The sequence below is a fragment of the Geotrypetes seraphini genome, chromosome 5 (assembly GCF_902459505.1).
Source record: "Geotrypetes seraphini chromosome 5, aGeoSer1.1, whole genome shotgun sequence".
Taxonomy (NCBI): domain Eukaryota; kingdom Metazoa; phylum Chordata; class Amphibia; order Gymnophiona; family Dermophiidae; genus Geotrypetes; species Geotrypetes seraphini.
The window spans coordinates 206,096,601-206,114,605 of record NC_047088.1 but is presented as its reverse complement, the minus strand read 5'-3'; the positions used below and the strand labels follow the sequence as shown (position 1 = coordinate 206,114,605).

Here is an 18,005-nt window from a genome sequence, read left to right as displayed (position 1 = left end):
TCATACAGGCTGAGGGTAGATCTCAAAGGACCCTTCCAGTCCTCTTGGCTTACATAGAGGTCCTTTTACCAAAGTTACCGTAAATGCTAACTTCTACTCAACATGAGAAGAATGGCTTAATGCAGGATGCACCAAAGCACTTTGCACATGCTAACTATGCAGTATTTCTTTTTTTATTTTTGGGAGGAAGTGTGAACTGACATTAGTGCCACTCCCATGGTCCGGGAGGGGGGGGGGGGGGGGGAGGGGAATCCAGGTGTGCTTGGGGGGATGTTGGGATGGAGGCAAGTTTTCAAGAGAGGTTTTGGCAGGAGGGAATGGGCATCCCTCTTGCTGATGATCTTCAGGGGTTGGGTGGATGGGTTTCAAGCAGGAGGGACTGGGCATCCCTTCTATTGTTGATCTTCGGGGGGAAGGGGGGAGGTGGAGGGGTTTCTGGTAGGAGGGACTGGGCATCCTTCCTGCCATTGATCTTTGGGGTATGGTAGCAGGAGGAATTGGGCACTTCTCCTGCTACCATACCCCAAATTCCCTGGGGGGGGGGGCTTTGGGGGTTCCAGAAGGAGGGGTTTCCTGCCATGGCCACTGAGCTGGTTGTGGCAGGGAGATTCCCTTGCCCTGATCAGCTCAGTGGCAACACGATTCTCTAACCGGCACCAGAGACATGTATGCTGGTTAGAGAATCAGTGGGGTTAGGCGGGGTTAGGCATCTGACCGTCAGGACAGATGTGATTCTATATAGGATGCCCATGTGTGATTCTCAATAGCTGCTTAGGCATCTGATGAGACTGGACATCCTATACAGAATCCGGTCCTTAGTGCCTCCTAAATAGGAGGCTGTGAAGCTCTGCATAAATCTTTGTTTAGTGGCCATGCTGTGTCCCAAGGTTCTCAAATTCAAAGACACAAAATTCCAAGACATGGGAGACTTCGTTCACCAGGCGCTACAAAGCCAAGCAGACACCGACAGCGTGGAAGAAATGTGGTCAACTCTGAAAGCCACCATACAGGAAGCAACAAACCGCTATGTTAAATCAGTAAGCAAACGGAGTAGGAACAACAAGCCACAGTGGTTCTCTACGGAGATCTCGGACATCATCAAAGAGAAGAAAAAAGCATTCATCTCCTACAAACAATCAGGGACACAGGACTCTAGAGTAAAATATCTGGCCAAGTCAAGGGCCGTCAAAGCAGCAGTTAGGGAGGCCAAATTCCGCATGGAGGAGTCTCTAGCAAAGAACATCCAGAAAGGAGATAAATCTTTCTTCAGGTATATCAGTGACAGAAATAAGAACTCGGGAGGGATAGTACGTCTAAGAAAACCAGACGGAGACTATGTAGAAACGGACTCGGAAAAAGCCCAACTGTTAAATAAATACTTCTGCTCAGTCTTCACCCGCGAGGGGGGGGGGGGGGGGGGGGGGGGGGGGGGGGGGGGGGTGGGGGTGGGGAGACGGGAATCGGCCCTCAGCCACAGACAAGGGTTAAATCAGTTGACCCGTTTAGTAATTTCAAGTTTACACCCAGCAGCGTCTATTGCGAGCTGTCAAAAATCAAGGTCAACAAGGCAATGGGGCCTGACAACCTACACCCTAGGGTGCTCAGGGAGTTGGGTGATGTCCTAGCGGAACCGCTATCCGCGCTCTTCAATCTCTCCCTTAGTACAGGTAACGTCCCGATGGACTGGAAGACAGCTAACGTCATCCCACTCCACAAGAAAGGCTCCAAGATGGAGATGGCAAATTACAGACCAGTGAGTCTCACATCGATAGTGAGCAAACTAATGGAAACCCTAATCAAACACCAATTGGATAGATCATGGACGAGGAGAAACTAGGGATCCCCGCCAACATGGATTTACTAAGGGGAGATCCTGCCAATCCAACCTGATCAGCTTCTTTGACTGGGTGACGAGGAAGCTGGATGCTGGTGAGTCCCTGGACATTGTCTACCTGGATTTCAGCAAAGCATTTGATAGCGTACCACACCGCAGGTTGCTAAGCAAGATGAGTTCTTTAGGTTTGGGCGACACATTGACAAATTGGGTTGGGAACTGGCTTGGAGGTAGGCTTCAGAGGGTAGTGGTGAATGGCACCCCCTCCGAAATGTCAGAGGTGATAAGTGGAGTGCCACAGGGCTCCGTCCTGGGCCCGATCTTGTTCAACATCTACATAAGAGACTTGACAGAAGGGCTCCGAGGAAGAATAACTTTATTCGCCGATGATGCCAAGCTAAGCAATGTAGTGAACAAGAGCACAACAGACAATAATTCAATGGCAGATGACATGATGCATGACCTACTTCTACTGGAGCACTGGTCTAGGTCCTGGCAACTCAGTTTCAATGCCAAAAAATGCAAAGTCATGCACCTGGGAAGCCGAAATCCATGCAAATTTACACCCTAAATGGGAGATCTTGACAAAAACTGAAGCAGAAAGAGACTTAGGGGTGATTGTCAGGGAAGACATGAAGTCTGCAAATCAAGTTGAGCAAGCTTCATCCAAAGCAAGGCAAATCATAGGTTGCATACGCAGGAGTTTCGTCAGCCGTAAACCTGAAGTCATTATGCCACTGTATAGATCCATGGTGAGACCGCACTGGAGTACTGTGTACAATTTTGGAAGCCACATTACCGCAAGGATGTACTGAGACTGGAATCGGTCCAGAGAATGGCCACCAGGATGGTCTCGGGACTCAAGGAGCTCCCGTACGAGGAGCGGTTAGGGAAGTTGCAGCTCTACTCACTCGAGGAACGTAGAGAGAGGGGAGATATGATCGAGACATTCAAGTACCTCACGGGTCGCATCGAAGTAGAAGAGGATATCTTCTTTTTCAAGGGTCCGCGGCAACAAGGGGACATCAGTGGAAAATCAGGGGCGGGATACTGTGCCATGTTTGTCATGTTATTATGTATGTAAACTTGTAACTCGTTCTGAGCTCTCCTGGGAGGATGGGATATAAAACCAACTAAATAAATAATGTGAACATTAGCACATGGCCATAAAAACAAACAATTTAAAAAGGCAACATTTATGACTATGTTAGAAATAGGCTTAGCATGTGGGGAAAGTCCACATTAGGACACGCTAAGACCATTTACTAGAGCAATTTAGTAAATGTACCCCTTAGTAGCTTAAAGTTGCTTGGATGTACTATGAGGGGTGGTATTACCATTAGGCAAACTAGATGCTTGCCTAGAGCACCAAAGTTTGGGGACCAGCAGAAAGTGCCTCAAAAAACCTTGGCAGTAGAAGCCTCCTGTTTCCCAACCCTACCATTGCTGCCTCCGGTGGTGGCAGCAATAGCAACAAAACAAAAGAGAAGAGTGATGCAGGGCCTCTGGACACCTGCATGCTGTGCTCTGAAGTCCAACTGCTGCCGCTATGGTACAGACAGGCACAGGCCAGTTAGACTTTCAGAACACATCACTTTTATTTTGTTGCTACTGCTACCACTACCAAAGATGCAGCAGTGGATATAGTGGTAAAGGGCAGGATTAGCAGGAGGGTGAAGGCAAGCTGGTTCAAAGATATTAGCTAAGCGTGTAACTAGCAGAGGGCGAGGGAGCAAAAATAAAGGTTGCTAAGGAAGCATAGCCTTGCGCAGCACTTGTGTACAGAAGAGAAACCAGAAAGTAAGTGCATGAGGTAGCCTCCCTCTCTCAAGGGTTGCAACCCCACATTTAGGGTCTAGACCAGTGGTCTCAAACTCAAACCCTTTGAAGGGCCACATTTTGGATTTGTAGGTACTTGGAGGGCCTCAGAAAAAAAAAAAGTTAATATCTTATTAAAGAAACTAGTCTTTAAGCCCATTACATTAACGGGTGCTAGAATAGATGTCTGTCTGTCTGTGTTTCTTTATCTCTCTCTCCTTGGCCGCTGTGTTGTATCCTTCTGTCTCCCCCTCCCCCCCCGAGCAAAGCTGTCTGTCCCCAGCACCCACCTCCCCCCAAATGTCTCTCCATGGCCCTCTTCTGTCTTCCCACCCCAGAGCAAAGCTGTCGGTCCCCAGCACACCTCCCCCCAAAGCAGCCCCCTTTCCCTATCTCTCCATGGCCCCTTCTATCTCCCCCCAGCACACCCCTCCCCCCAAAGCAGCCCCCTTTCCCTCTCCCTGTCTCTCCATGGCCCCTTCTGTCTTCCCCCCAGAGCAAAGCTGTTTGCCCCAAGCACACCCCTCTCTCTAAAGTAGCCCCCTTTCCCTCTCCCGCTGACTCTCTCTCTGGCCCCCTTTCTCTGTCTGTCTTTCTGTTCCTCTCCCTGCCCCTGTGTCTTTCTTTCTTTCTGTCTCCCTCCCTCCGGCTGTCTGTCTGTCATTTTTCCCCATTTCCCTGTGCAGCAGCATTTCCATCCCACTTCCCTATACAGCAGCAACAGCATTTCCCTCCTATCCCCCTCCTTTCCTGTGCAGAAACAGTAGCAGCATTTTCCCCCACCCCCCTTTCCCTTCTCTTCCCTTCTCTTCCCTGCTCCGTTCGGCCCCTCCCCCTTCTTTTACTGCCGTTGTCCTGCTCCATCCGGCCTGCTCCTGACCCTCCCACCGCCGACAAACCTCAGAGCTCCAGCCGCGTAGGCAGCACTTTAAGCACGCTGCTTCACTGCCTTCTACTGCCGATTTCCTCTGCCGCGTCTGTCTCCGATGATGTCATCAGAGACGCGGCAGAGGAAATTGGCAGTAGAAGGGCGCGAAGCAGCGTGTTTATAGTGCTGCCTACGCCGCTGGAGCCGGGAGGTTTGTGGAGGGTCAACGGCCGGAGCGGGACTGCTGTCCACCACTCGGTTGCTGCCACTGGTGCTGCCTACGCCTACACCGGTGGTCCACCACTGGTGCTGCCTACGCCGCTGGAGCCGGGAGGTTAGGACAGAGAGAGAGAGCACAGTCGCTCGCCTCCAGCCCCCGCATGCGCCCTGAGGTTTAGAATGTTGCCACAGAAGCACACCTCAGGGCGCCAGCGCTCACGAATTTTCAAGAGCGCATGCGCCTCTAGCATTTTATTATTATTGATGACAATTTTGCATGAGGTAAAACTCTTTATAGTTTATAAATCTTTCCTTTTGGCTAAGTCTTAATAATAATATTGTCATTTATAGCTAAAGAGACATATGATCAAAAACCTGTTTTATTTTACTTTTGTGATTATGATAAACATACCGAGGGCCTCAAAATAGTACCTGATAGGCCGCATGTGGCTCCCGGGTCTCAAGTTTGAGACCACTGGTCTAGACCTAGGCAGGCTATAAACAGAAACAGGATCAGATTGTGACCACAGAAAGTCTAATAGGTGTTGCTCTAATATATAATCAGTATAACAGCCTTCTTTTGTAGCCAACATTTTGTTCTGTATTAAGTGCTTCTAAAATATCTCATTTCTTTTGCATTTATGACCTATTTTACTTGTAGAAAATGCAACATCAGGAAAAGGAGATCTGCGTACTTTGTCAAAAGATAGCTTATCCAATGGAATGCTTGGTGGCAGACAAGCAGGTCTTTCATAAATCATGTTTCTGCTGCAACCATTGTAGCACCAAGTTAAGGTAAGGAAAATTACATTTTTCTGAAGAGTATGTTTTCAGAGCTTGTTGCAATGGCAGGGGGAGGGAATCCAGCAGATCCTATTGATCACTCTCTCCTCAAAAATGGATTTCCTGTCCTATTAACCCTCTTTTTTCCTCCCCTCTTAAAGTCAATCAATTTGTACCTTTGCTTAATCTTTGTAAACCGCATAGAACTTCACAGTATTGCGGTATATAAGCTGTTATTATTATCCTATGCTTTTTTTGGAATTGGCACTGTTATTATTATCCTATGCTATTCAGTTGGAATTGGCACTTTCCAGAGCCTTCATTTCTTTTTTTTCTCACACTGCATTACCTCCTCTCCATCTATCTGCTCTAACACAAGCACTTGACTTGGCTTCTCTTAGGAAACTGATACATGTGCACTTGCAAACCCGGCCATTAGATGTCCCTAATGCAGATATCTTAGACTTCCTGCTTTCTGGAAACTGTTAATCTTGCATATGAGGCATTTCTAAAACACTATATATCAGCAGAATCAGATTAACACTACTGTTTACTGGGCTCCTGGCAAATAGACATTTGTGAACCCCTATCATGGAATCATGGACCTCATTTACTTCATTTATTAGCCCCTCTCCGGTCACTTCACTCTGTTCACCATCATAAGTACTTTCCCTACCCCCAGTTCTGAGTATGGCTGCGGCATCAATGCCAGGTTTTAAGTAAGTATGGTGGCTATGCAAACATCTGCCTAGAATGGAATGGCCTAGTGGTTAGAGCAATAAACTAAAAACCAAGGAAGCTGAGCAAGTCATTTTCACTCTCTACTGCCTCTGGTATAAACCAGAGAGTAAAATTTACAGGCGATGCATCTGAGCTATAAATTCACAGAATTTTACATGTGAAAAAAATCTTCACATATACAAGAAGCTTCTGAAAAGATATAGACAGAATGGAAGCATTATTAGGATGGTTTTCAAAGGAATTTGCCCAAGACTCTTAACAGTTAGCTAGGTGAATACCCTGGGCTGAAAACTTCCCTCCACTGTCTTGCCCTTTAGTAATATACACATGCACATTCATGCATTCTTAATTTCAGACATACACATGCATGTTCTCATTCTTCACATATGTTCACAATTATAACACCCAGTAAACAAACTTAGAGCACACGAAAGACTTAAGCACAAATCAATCTATCAGCAAGAAACATGAATAACAGAGACCCTCTGCAGTGAACAATAAGGAGTGCCACAATTGTCATCATAGGTCTCCCATAATTTCTTTTGAATTATGCATTGTTTTGTTTTTGCAATAAAACTGTTCATTCTTATTCAAACAACTGTTATCTTCTTTTTCAATAAGTTTCAATGAAATTCCAAAGATTAATAATGAACACTTAACTTGTAATATGCTGTTACTCTTTTTAGAGGGTTGTACGGGTGCCTGGAGGGACTTCCAAAGCCTGGCAGTTTGTCCAGGCTTTGGAAGGCCCCAAGCATGGGGATGCTTCGGGAGGTACTCCGCGCATGCACGGAAGTCAACATGATGACATCACACACAGACGCAGAGGTCCTCCAGATGTGGCCCTGAGCTCTGTGAAGGAGACACGAGGTTTGTGTGAGGGTGGGGCTAAGAGCGGAATGGGGCAGGGTCAGGTGTCCTCTTTTTTTTTTAAAGAGGAAATCTGGTAACCCTAAAAATGAGCAGTTTTATTGCAAAAACAAAACAATGCATAAAAAAAAGAAATTATCTATCTAAGTGATTAAAATGTTTCTCTGGAAAAGTGAAACAAAATATTTATATATGAGGATCGGAGATTTGATGCGTAAATCCCTGGTGACAATAAAGTTTTGAGCACTATTGGGTGACATCACTGAGATCCAAGAAAAAAATGGAAATGTTCTTTAAGTTGTAATATATTGAGTATTATGTTTTCTGACTATCCCCCTCTTTTACTAAGGTGCGCTAGGAGATTTAGCGAATGCTAAATATTAGTGTGCGCTAAACACTAACGCGTCCATTATATTCTATGGACGCATTAGCATTTAGCGCGGGCTAAATCGGCTAGCGCGCCTTAGTAAAAGGACCCCTATATATGTTAATGGTGACATTGTCCTAGGCCATTAATACAAAAAATAGAAAATAGGCCTTTTTAGTGCTGTGGTAAAAATGGCATTAGCATGCAGGAAAAGTCCATGTCAGGGCACGCTAAGGTCACTTTCTACTGCAGCTAAGTAAAAGGACCCCTATAGTTTATAGCATCCATGAAGTTGAATCCTGAAAGTATTATTTGAGTCATTGTGGGGATAAAGGCCCGGATTCTGTAAACTGCATTCCGATTGTAGGCAGCTGTAGGCGTCCTACAGCTGTCTAATCAGCCAATCGAGACGCACATTTTAAAAAAAAAAGCTCCCCAGGCAGGCCGCCTACATTGAAGATGCCTCCAGGAGCCTATGGAGACCCTCAAGCCCACCTAAACTCATCTAAGGCTAGCCTAGGTGTCTCTCTATGTGTCTCTCTAGCAAAATGCTGGCCTACATTGTAAGTAGACTAGGCCACTATACTTAATCGCGGCAAGGGATCTCCCTGTCATGATTAGTATAGTGGCCGCGAACGAGGCATGATTAGTATAGCAGCCGCGAATGAGGCAGGAGGGATGCCCAATCCCTCCTGTTGAAAGACCCTCACCTGCCCCTGACGATCGCCGGCAGGAGGGTATGAACCTCTCCCTCCTGATGATTGTGGCAGGAGGGTGCCCAACCCCTCCTACCCGATAACTGCCCACCCTTACCCGAAGATCGTTGGCAGGAGGCACCCTCCTGCAGCGATCGTCAGGGGGGCCTACCGGCAGGAGGGGTTGGGCACCCTCCTGCCCACAGTTGTATGGGGGGGTGCGATCATTGGGCAGGAGGGGTTGGGCTCCCTCCTGCCACGATTGTACGGGGGTGGGGAGACTGGCAGCTGCGGCAGCTATACTTATCATGGCAGGGAGATCTCTAGCCACGATAAGTATAGCAGCTGCATCTACAGTAACCTGGTTCTGTAACCGGTGTCTGTAACATGGATGTCGGTTACAGAATTGGGTTTATTTTGGGTGGGCCTAGGCCCAATTCTGTATAGGATGCCCTTCCCAGGCGTCCTATACAGAATCCGGGCCAAAGTGTTCAAATTAGTGAAAAGGTCCATATTTTATGGTATGCACATTTTTGGAAACCCTCCCCTCTCCCCTTTAGAAATTACCTCAGGAAAACTAAGCTCCAGCAGGTCTTGTCTTTTCAATGTAGTGGCAAAGCAGAAGTAGACTGATTTCTGAGACAAGAGGGCCTACAAGAGTTGAGGGCCTACACTCCCCTAACTTCCATCAATTTTAATCATTTTTGATTTGTGGTTAGGTTCCCAGATCACTGTCAGTCCGCCCCTGTGGAAAAGTCATTGTTTTTGTTTTGGTATTGGAAATGGAATTGGGGAGTTGTTTTTATTTACGAGTGCTTCAAAAGACTCTACATTAATCAGGATTTTGTTAAATATTTAGGACACTGTATACAAGGTGTTCCTTTTCCTACCTAGACAGCCTATGTAATATATGTAATATAGCCTTCATAAGCATTACATTGGTGGTTAATGGTTAATATTTACAGATTGCATTATTTTTTTTTAATTGGCAGCTTGGGAAATTATGCCTCTCTCCATGGACAAATATACTGTAAGCCTCATTTCAAGCAACTTTTCAAATCTAAAGGAAATTATGATGAAGGTTTTGGACACAAACAGCATAAAGAACTTTGGAAGTCAAAAAATGAAAGTAATTTAACAGAAAGTCATGTTCAAGAAACAAATCCATGCATATCATCGAGCGAGATATCCTCAATAACAGAAACAAATCAAGAGTCACCTACTGAACTTGTGAACTTCAATGATTTAGATGATAGTTTAAAGAAATCCACAGAAAGAGGCAAACTAAGGATTACATGGCCTCCTCCTAGTGAATCTCCACAAAAAACAGCTATGATTGAAGAAGAGGTTAAACTCATTAAACCAAAGTGGCCTCCAGAAGATTCTGTACCAGAAATTCTCTCCATAGAAACAAACAAACATTTAGACAAGAAAACTGACTACAAAACCCCAAGTATCAATACAACTGGATCAAAAGGAGGAAAGCAAGTCAGAGATGAAAGGGAAAAGTCATTCTATGTTTGCAAAGGAGAGGATGTCCCTGAAATCAGTGAGACAGAGGCATGTCAGAAAGACAATGAAGAGAAGGAAGAAGCAAATGAAAATGTGCCAGAGAAAGTGAATGAAATTGAAAAACCAGGGAAGGTGAAGGAAAGTGTGACAGGGCTGAAGGAAAGTGATAATTTGGTTTTGAAGAGTAATGAGAAGAAGCAAGGTGAAAACCTTGACAGACTTCCTGGGTCAGACGTAATTAATATTGATGTTGAAACAGTTGTGATGAATCATAAAGAACTGAGTAGTAGCAGTAATAACTAACAAAAATAATAATTGCAGTTCACCTTGTTTTTACTTCATGACACAATGAAGCAGGAAACATCATTTCTTAGACATACTTATTCTACAAATAGAATTGGAAAAACAAAACTAGTAGCCCACCTGAATCTACATTCCAAAGGTTAAAAGTTCATCCCATGAATTTTGAACCAGTTAGGACTTTTAAATATGAAAATAGTTATTTGGCTGATAGCTCAATTATTACATTGGGTGTAGGAAATTGTTAAGATTCAGTTTCTGACGAGCTGTTTGGGCCAACCTTCAGTTCAAACCCCAGTGCAAACTTCATTTTGCCTTCAAAAGAGACTACTGTGAGAACATTTTCTTTTAATAGTAAGTTGGTAAGCACTGGAAAAGAAACAAATGTTTCTAGAAGCTCTTTAGGTGATTATCTACCTGCCAAACTGAATGGTTCAGGTTTTCCTAGTGTTGACGATCAACATTTGGCTGCTGTTCTGTTAGATCCCATAGAGATAGACTCAGAAGTGAAATTACTGACATCCAGTATCAGGATACAAAAGTGAAAATAAAGGTCTCTAGATTGGCTTTATCAAGGTCTGAATGTGAAACCATTTCTTCCAATGGCTGTGTGTCTTTCAGAAAGATAAAGGTAACCAAGTGAAAGTAGAAGGGCAGACTAATGAAAGAACCAGATGTTACCATGGACATGAATAAAACTGCTGTACCAATAGCGCAGCTTCTCAATGGTTTATGGAAGTTTAGGAAACTACATCTGCTGTTTAGTATGTCAAAATTTTCATTAATGAATCCCCCATACTTTTTGGCAAATTTGATAATGATAATTTTGATACTATACCTATGGGAAAAGACTTTTTTTTTTTCATTTTTCAAAATGATACTTCTTCTATCTTTCATTCCTTTATTTTTCCCGCACTAGCAGGTCCATGGAGAGGTTGAAAGCATGAGCTTCTTTCATTTCAGGGCAGGATATGCTTATTTCAAATTTTGCGTTTTAGCGATGGTTTTATTGAATGAATTTTTTTTTTCATCGACATTATCATATTGTTTATAAAGTCTGATAAACTAAGATAAAGCACCTGGTGTGCATAAGAAGGAAGACAGCATTATAACATTTATTTTTTTTATCAGTTGCAAAGTGCATGAGCTGCTGCTCTATGATACAACATGTACATTTGTTGCTGTAGTTTGATAGAAAGGATTTAGGGTGTTTTTGTTGTTTTTTTTTTTATTTGGATGTTTGGCTATTCCAGCGATTCCCAACCCAGTCGTTGGGGCACATCTAGTCCCATCATGTTTTTAGGATATCCATGATGAATATGCATAGGAGAGATTTGCATGCATTGCCTCAATTGCATGCAAATCCAATGCATGAATATTCAATATGGATATCCTGAAAACCCAAGTTCCCCAAAGGACTGGGTTAGGAATGGCTATCCTATTCACTAAATGGAGAACCCACGGGTAATCAGGTAGCATTTACCTTTATCATCTATTTTGTTTTCTACTTAAAAAGTAAGGTGATTAAGTGAAATCATTGACTGGATGTTTATGCTGAGTTTCTTTTTACCCAAACTTTATGTAACAAGCAAAATTAAATTTTTTTCCATGTTTTAGAGGGTTATGAACCTATGCGAGTGAATAGTTTGGAGATAATGTCTAGATACAAAGTGTGTATTTTGCCATATTTTCACAACAACATACTAGCTATCAATAAGTTCCTTCTATGGAAATAAAAAGCATTTTATTGATCTGTAACACTTTCAGTTCTTAATGTACCTCATATGTATGAATGTTGGGCTTTTACTATAATAATATTATGGATTGAATGAAGCAGTAAAAAAATATATCACGTCTGTTCATTATACATAATAAAAATTGATCTCATAGTCTGCCTCTTGTATTATATGGATTCATAATGTTTCCAAAACAAGAGAAATAATGATGTTTGATCATACTTTTTGATATAGAATTTTTTTTTATTATATCAGCTAGAGCTCTTTCTATTAAACTGATTCAGTAAGACTTTTCTTCTTTCTCTGAAGTAAAAGATCCTTGTGAATCTTCTGTTAGCGCATATTTCATACTTTTTTGTTTGCTAAGTCTTTTTAAAGGGTTGTAATTGATCTTTATACATAATAGATTTATTACAAATCATTTTACAAAGACTTTATTCAATTAGGTGTTTTGACTTCTCTAGAAAGAGAGAAACATATAGGAGCAGACTTGCACACATGGAAGACAAGTGAAAGCACTTTTTAATATACCTATATCACTCCTTTTTATAAAGAGGAAAGCACCTATTTGTCTTTATAAAATAGTATTTATTTATTCAATTTTCTATATCATTCTCCCAGGTGAACTCAAAATGGTTTACATTAATTTATTCAGGTACTCAAGCATTTTTCCCTATCTGTCCCAGGAGGCTCACAATCTATCTAATGTACCTGGGGTAATGGGAGATTAAGTAACTTGCCCAGGGTCACATGGAGCAGCATGGGTTTGAACCCACAACCTCAGGGTGCTGAGGCTGTAGCTCTAACCACTGCACCACTCTAGAAATCAAAATGTAGCAAAAGTATAGGACAATCAAGCCATTGTGACATCACTGACGAGGGTGGCTCTTAGGCATAGGTGAAATGAGGCATTATGATGTCACAATACCAGCTCTGGTTATCAGAAGCTGAAACTTTTCACACTAATTATTTATTCAATTTTCTATATCATTCTCCCAGGGGAGCTCAAATGGTTTATATGAATTTATTCAGGTACTCAAACATTTTTCCCTATCTGTCCTGGCAGGCTCACAATCTATCCTGGGCAATGGAGAATTAAGTGACTTGCCCAGGGTCACAAGGAGCAGTGAAGTAGCAGAGAATGTGCCTTGAATTAAGATGGAATCACTTACAGCAGCCCTAGAGCTAGTATAAATGAGTACACCTATATTTTGCATGTATACATGTATACTTCATAATGAACACACATACTTGCTTGCACTGTCCATGACCCATCCAAGCTCTGCCCATATGCATATACAGTGAAAGTATGCACCATGCATTGGGCATTCTTTTACATCGGTTGGTATTTTATAAGAGATCATTTATGTCAGAGGTGCTCAATGTCTGTCTTTGAGAGCCATAATCCAGCCAGGTTTCTAGGATTTCAGGGGTTTAGCCAGTTTTGGGTGGGCCTGGACCCAAATTAGGTGGAAAGAGCTCTCCCACCCAGATGATCTGGACTCCCTCTGGCACTCTGGTGTTTCAAGCTGCCCCCTACCACACACTCTGGTATCTTAAGCCCTTTGCCACCACCGCATACCCTTTAGAGAGCAGAGCTTCATGAGCAGCACTGCTCATGCAGGCCCTACAGTCTTCCTTCTGAAAGAACTTCCTGTTTCTGCATTGATGGAGTATGCCAGATGGAAGGCGCATGCAGTGTGACTCAGTCATGCTGCTAGCTGCTGGTGAAGATCTGCTGTTTAAGAGTATGCGGAAGTGAGAGGTTGCGGAAGTTTTTAGCTGACGGGGCTACTTCATAGGTGTGCTGCTACTGGGTGGGCCTGAGGCCAAAGTGGGTGGCTTTGCCACTGCAGAATTTGCACAAGTATGCATAAGTTCTATTTGCATACAATGGTGGAAATGTGTGCAAATACATCTCATGCATATTCATTGGGAAAATCCTGAAAACCCAACAGGGTTGCAGCCCTCGAGGACTGACATTGAGCACACCTGATTTATCTGCATCAGCAGCCACTTTTGTAGCCACTGTTCATGGTATCTAATCCTGTAAAGATTACCCTCTGGGTGGGGGTAGGGGGAGAGAGAGGGAATAATTTTATAAATGCTTTTGCATACTTATAAGAAACATGTTAATTGGGAATGGAACAGTGCACATCAACCAAGGATAAACAGAATGAGCAAACATTTGTTGAAATATATATACAAATATAAAAGTCTCTATCATATATTCACTGCTTGTATTTATATTTCAATAAACATTTTCTCATTCCCATTCTGTTTATCCCTGGCTGATGTGCACTGTTCCATCCCCATTTGCATGTTTCTTGATTGCTTTTTCATGGGGTTTATTCCCTTTTTTTCTGCTCGTTTAGTTTTGCACACATACAGTCAAATACTTTTTATGCCTACAATAAAAGAAGTTGTGGAATCTGATGTTGCTGATGTAGGCTTTATTAGAACAAGAAGATAATTCATAATCTTAAAAAAAGTGAAGTATATCCACAATTTAGGTCAATGAAGAAGATCCAACACGGTCTGTGTTTCGACCAAAAAGGTCTTCCTCCGGGGTCCCGATTGGCCTCTTCAAAGATCTAGTGGATATAATGACCTACGTCCAGAGTAGGTAAATGTTATTCCTCAAGCGTGTGGCTTATAAATACCATTTATGCCCCAGATTCTATATATGGTGCTCAAAATTGCACACATAAAATTTGGACATGTGCCCAATTTGTAGTTACAGTTTAATTGAGTAATGAACCCATTTGCCCCAATAATTGAGAACTGAATAAACCATTGCTGTTAATTGGTAACAATTTGGATTTGCACATGCATCTTGCTAAACACTATTCTATAACAATACTCACACAATACAAATGTTTAGTTAAGTATTTAGGAGTGAAATATGTCTTTCTTTTGCCAGAAGAGTTGCGAGCTTTCCTGGACTTGAAGAAAATGGCAGCCGAGAAGGCTTAGTAAGAACTTTTTTGAACAGCTATAAAGAAATGAAAAAGGGAGTTTAACTGGAAGCTTATTCCTAAGTGCAATTTACTTATTTGAGTTGCTCTTCACTCTACTGCACTCTCCCCCCTCAATTGTTGTGGTCTAAGAAAGATGTAAGCTGTATTGCTTAATAGGTTAAATTTAATGAGTTTCCTGTTAGATTTCTTTTCCATCTGTTTTGCCTGAACAAGAGATCTCTTGTAAAATTATGTTAAAATTGCAGGCTTTAGACCCTGAAGACCTGACTGGCAGGCAAATATCAGTTTGGATCTGACCTTTCTGACACAGATAGTATGTAGGAGCAGGACAGAAATGACATGGTGGGGCTCCAGAATGACACACCTATCTACTAGAAAAGATATTAGCAAGGTAAGAACCTAATCTCTTTTTCTAGTGCAATAAGTGTGTCATTCTGGACGAGCGGAATGTACAAAAGCAGTCCCAGAAAACTAGGCCGGGACCACTGCACTGGCTCGTAACACTCAGTACCCAAAGGCAGAGTCCTGCCTTGCTGCTACATTCACTCTGTAAAACTTGGAAATGTATATAAAAAGTGTACTAAGTCGCTGACCAACAAATCTCCTTGGGGAAGACCGCCCGAGTTTGTGTCCACAAAGAAGCCACGCTTCTAGTCTAATGCTTCTAGTCTAATGCATATATTGTTTCCCCCAAACAATATATGCTGATGAAATAGTCCTACTGATCCATCTGGAAATTGTGGCCTTGGAAGCCAGTGCACCGTGCCTAGCTGGATCTGTAAGCACAACAAGAAGTTCAGATAGCCTGAACTTATTGGTGACCTCAAGATATCGGAGAAACAGTCTTCTAATGTCCAACTTTTTTTGAATCTGATCATTCTTCTTGGAGCCTGTGGACTAGAATGCTGGCAATCTGGCTTCCTGTTTGCCAAGAAACGCCAAAACAACCCTTGGCAAAAAGATGGGACGGTGCGCAAAGAAACTCCAACTTCAGTGAATTATAGCAAGCATATTGGAGACTCTAGTGTTATTTCTGTACTGATGTATTGTTCTTTTTCAATAAAACAGACTTGACATAAACTGCTCCCTTTATACAAAGCCACGCTAGTGGCTGAAAGCCCTGAAGCCTTTTAAATCTCTAGGGACTTCGGAGCAATTACCACAGTGGCAGCCACTAGTGCGGCTTTGTAAAAAGGGGGGGACGTTATAGCTATAATACCAAGAAATTTGCTCCATTAATTAAAAATAATAGCAAATTTTATGAAAAACTGAGCTTTATGTAATATGTAAAGAATTCAGTGTATAATTATACACTTTGTGTGATCAGTGGCTTTGAGGGACCCAGGATGGGCTTTAAATATTTTTTTTAAATTATTTTCAAGCACAATCAAATTCATGGGAAAAACTTCAATTCACACATTTTTTTCATCTGTAGAATTTTCTGGACAACCCCTAATGCACCTTTCCACTCCACCCAGGATTCTGTGGACCTCTATCGTACCACCCCTCAGTCATTTCTTCTCCAAGGTATAGAGCCCTACCCTCTTTAGCCTTTCCTTATATGAGAGTCCATCTCCTTAATCATTACTCTCTTTTGGGATAATTTTATAAAAAGGCACCTAGATGAAAAGTCTAACAAGAGGGGGAAAGCATGCAGAACATGGCTCATGGAATTCTTCCCAAATTAATAATATATACACTTCTCCCTCCGGATTCGCGGGGGATAGGAGCAGAGCCGGACCGCGAATGGTAAAATACCGCGAATATCTTCTGGTCTGGCTCTGACCCACCCCCGCCTCCCTCCTGCCTTCCCCCCAGCTCCTGGCCTTACCTGGTGGTCTAGCGGGCTTTCGGGGCAGGAGCGATCTTCCTATGCTCCTGCCCCGTGCAGATTGCCAATAGGAAATAGTTGCCGTGAGTTCCCGTAGTCTCTCGAGACTATGATGGGAACTCCACACAGCCATTTCCTATTGGCGATCTGCACGGGGCAGGAGCATAGGAAGATCGCTCCTGCCCCGAAAGCCTGCTAGACCAACAGGTAAGGCCGGGACGCCGGGGGGAAGGCTAAATTGTGTGTTTTTTCCCTTTTTTCCCCCTCCCCAAAAAATTGCGAATATGTGAAATTGCGATTGCCGAAACCGCGAATGGGGAGGGGGAAGTGTACACCTTTTTTGGCTGGTGGGTGGCGCAGTGGTTGAAGCTACAGCCTCAGCACCCTGGGGTTGTGGGTTCAAACCCCGCGCTGCTCCTTGTGATCCTGGGCAAGTCACTTAATCCTCCATAGCCCCAGTTACATTAGATAGATTGTGAGCCCACCGGGACAGATAGGGAAATTGCTTGAGTACTTCATTGTAAAACCGCTTAGATAGCCTTGATAGGCGGTATATAAAATCCTAATAAAACTTGAAACTTGGGTATGGGGATATGTGTGTGTGCTGCCTGTAAGGTTGTGAATGAATGTGTGCATATAGGGGAAAGCTTGGGGATGGTGGGGAAATTGGAGCAGTTCCATAAAGATGTGCATGCAAATTTTTTAGTATATAACTTCCAAGGGGCTTGACCATTGGAAGGGCATCAATTAATTTCCACAATATGATTCCTGTGATCGCCTCCTGATATTATGGGTGTTCACTAAAGATGAGTAAAGTATTATAGAATTCAGGGGATCTGCGCCTAATTTATGTGCTAGGATTTGTACCAGGTTTCATTTATTTTGTAAATCCTCACACTCAACATTGGTTACAATCCCTGAGCCAGTGGCGTAGTAAGGGGAGGAGGGGGTTGGGGGGTGCAGACCGCCCCTGGTGCAGTCTGGGCGGGGGTGCCATCACTTCTCTGCTCCCCAATGCTATGCTTGCACCCTTCCTCGTACCGCTTTAAAATCTTGCCAGCACGTGCAACTACTCTGGCCTGCTGTTTGCGCTGGCCTGGTTTCCTCTGAAATCACTTCTGGAGCGTGGGACCAAGAAGTGACATCAGAGGGAAAGCCAATGCCAGCGTGAACAGCAGGCTGAAGCTGCTCACACTGTTGAAGATTTAAAGAGGTACGGGGTTGGGAAGGGAGGGCGCGAGTGTGGCATGGGGGCAAGAAAGCAGGAGAGAGGTTCATGCAGAAAGGAGGGCAGGAGGCGCCACTGCCCTGGGAGCCTCCCACCTTCGTTATACCACTGCCCAGAGGTACTCATTATTTTATTAATGGTGCCTGACTCAGAGCGCCAATTATAGAATAGTGTTCATTGTTTATGGCACCCAAATTTGGTCAGTGAAGAAAGGAACCAAAA

At 43.4% G+C, this 18,005-nt stretch overlaps 1 protein-coding gene across 1 annotated transcript in view; it reads left to right on the top strand.

Annotated features, from left to right (window-relative positions):
• The window catches only part of XIRP2 (xin actin binding repeat containing 2), a 309,123-nt gene extending 299,799 nt beyond the window's left edge, over nucleotides 1-9,324 (top strand). The window contains 2 exon segments of the mRNA XM_033944124.1: nucleotides 5,401-5,534; nucleotides 9,188-9,324. Of these exon segments, the coding sequence (XP_033800015.1) occupies nucleotides 5,401-5,495 (95 nt within the window). The 3' untranslated portion in view covers nucleotides 5,496-5,534; nucleotides 9,188-9,324.
• The last annotated feature ends 8,681 nt before the right edge of the window (nucleotides 9,325-18,005 follow it).